We start from the raw sequence: 1,373 nt of genomic DNA, 5'->3' as shown, positions 1-1,373 counted from the left end.
TTTTTTTTTTTTTTTTTTTTAGTTTTTTCTGTTCTCTCATACACAAAATTCATTTTTAAAATATACAAAAATATGCTAGATTGCATTAATTCTTCAATGTATTACTATTATTATTTAATAAAAGAATATTAATTCTTTTTTCGTTTTAAAAATATGACTTTTGGTTTCTTATTAGCACAATAAAAAAAATATTATTATACATATTTAATTATTTTTCATGCTCATAATAATAATATAATATAATATTATAATAATATATTTTTCTGTTATTTTCATTATAAAAAATTATATAATATATATATATATATATATATATATATATATATAATATATTTTGTATTTATTTATTAATGTTTTTTAAAAGAGAAAATAAATATTCTTAAAAGTAAAATATATTTAATGATATAATATTAAAAATGCTTTTTATTGAAACATTTATTATTTATATATACTATAGTACATTATAATATATATAAATATATAAATATATATATATATATATATATAATATAGTTTAATATAATATATTTTTTATATATCACCTTTTACATAATTTTTTTGTTTTTTCCTAAAATACATTTTAATAAAGATGAAATTTTTTTCTGTTTTATTCCTAATACAATTTATAATATATATATTTTTTTTTAAAACTGTAGTTAAATCACTAAATCTAAAGATTGATTTAGATGATAAAAGGTATACAGTATTATATGATGAAAAGAAAGTAAAATTTGCAGATCTTGATCTTTTAAAAATTATGTTCCATCCGAATCATGTGAGACATTGTAGTAATTCTATTATTAATTATATGATGAAATTATCATCAGGAACTTCACCATATATTATGTTTGTAGTAAAAAATGTTAATATTACATTTGAGAAACCATTAGAATATAATGATGATTATAAAATTTTTGGTGCTATAACTAATTATGGTAATACATCAATAAAATTAACCGTATTTGGTATAGGATCAGAAAAAAAAAACAAATCCTATACTAGTGCAATCGATTTCTTTAATGTTAAAAAATTATTATTAGATAGCTATACATCTAATAATAATTATGAAGTGAATGAAAATAATGAAGCCATTCATAATCTTTTAAAAAATTATAATGAAGAGAAATCAGAACCAATCAAATTAACTCAACAATATGCTAAAGAATTAGCTGAAGGAAAAACATGTAAAATATATTTCAAGGCGCAATATACCTTAGTTAAAATAAGTAAAGTCGGATCAAAAGCATCTGTAACAGAGGATTTTAAAAATGAATACCCAGCAATCGATGAAGAAAAATTAAAAGATTTAATTAATTCATTTTGCTAAAATATATAAAAAGAATATTTAAAAAAAGGGGGGACAACATTTTTTT

At 17.5% G+C, this 1,373-nt stretch overlaps 1 protein-coding gene across 1 annotated transcript; it reads left to right on the top strand.

Annotated features, from left to right (window-relative positions):
• Positions 1-589: 589 nt before the first annotated feature.
• Positions 590-1,327, top strand: PRSY57_1133800 (hypothetical protein; the record flags this gene model as incomplete). Its single annotated transcript, XM_012908301.1, has 1 exon — positions 590-1,327. The coding sequence occupies one exon, from the start codon at positions 590-592 to the stop codon at positions 1,325-1,327; it is 738 nt and encodes a 245-aa protein (XP_012763755.1).
• Positions 1,328-1,373: the final 46 nt, after the last annotated feature.

The sequence above is a fragment of the Plasmodium reichenowi genome, chromosome 11 (assembly GCF_001601855.1).
Source record: "Plasmodium reichenowi strain SY57 chromosome 11, whole genome shotgun sequence".
Lineage (NCBI taxonomy): Eukaryota > Apicomplexa > Aconoidasida > Haemosporida > Plasmodiidae > Plasmodium > Plasmodium reichenowi.
Note: the sequence above shows the minus strand (reverse complement) of the source record. Positions and strands in the feature narration are given on the sequence as shown.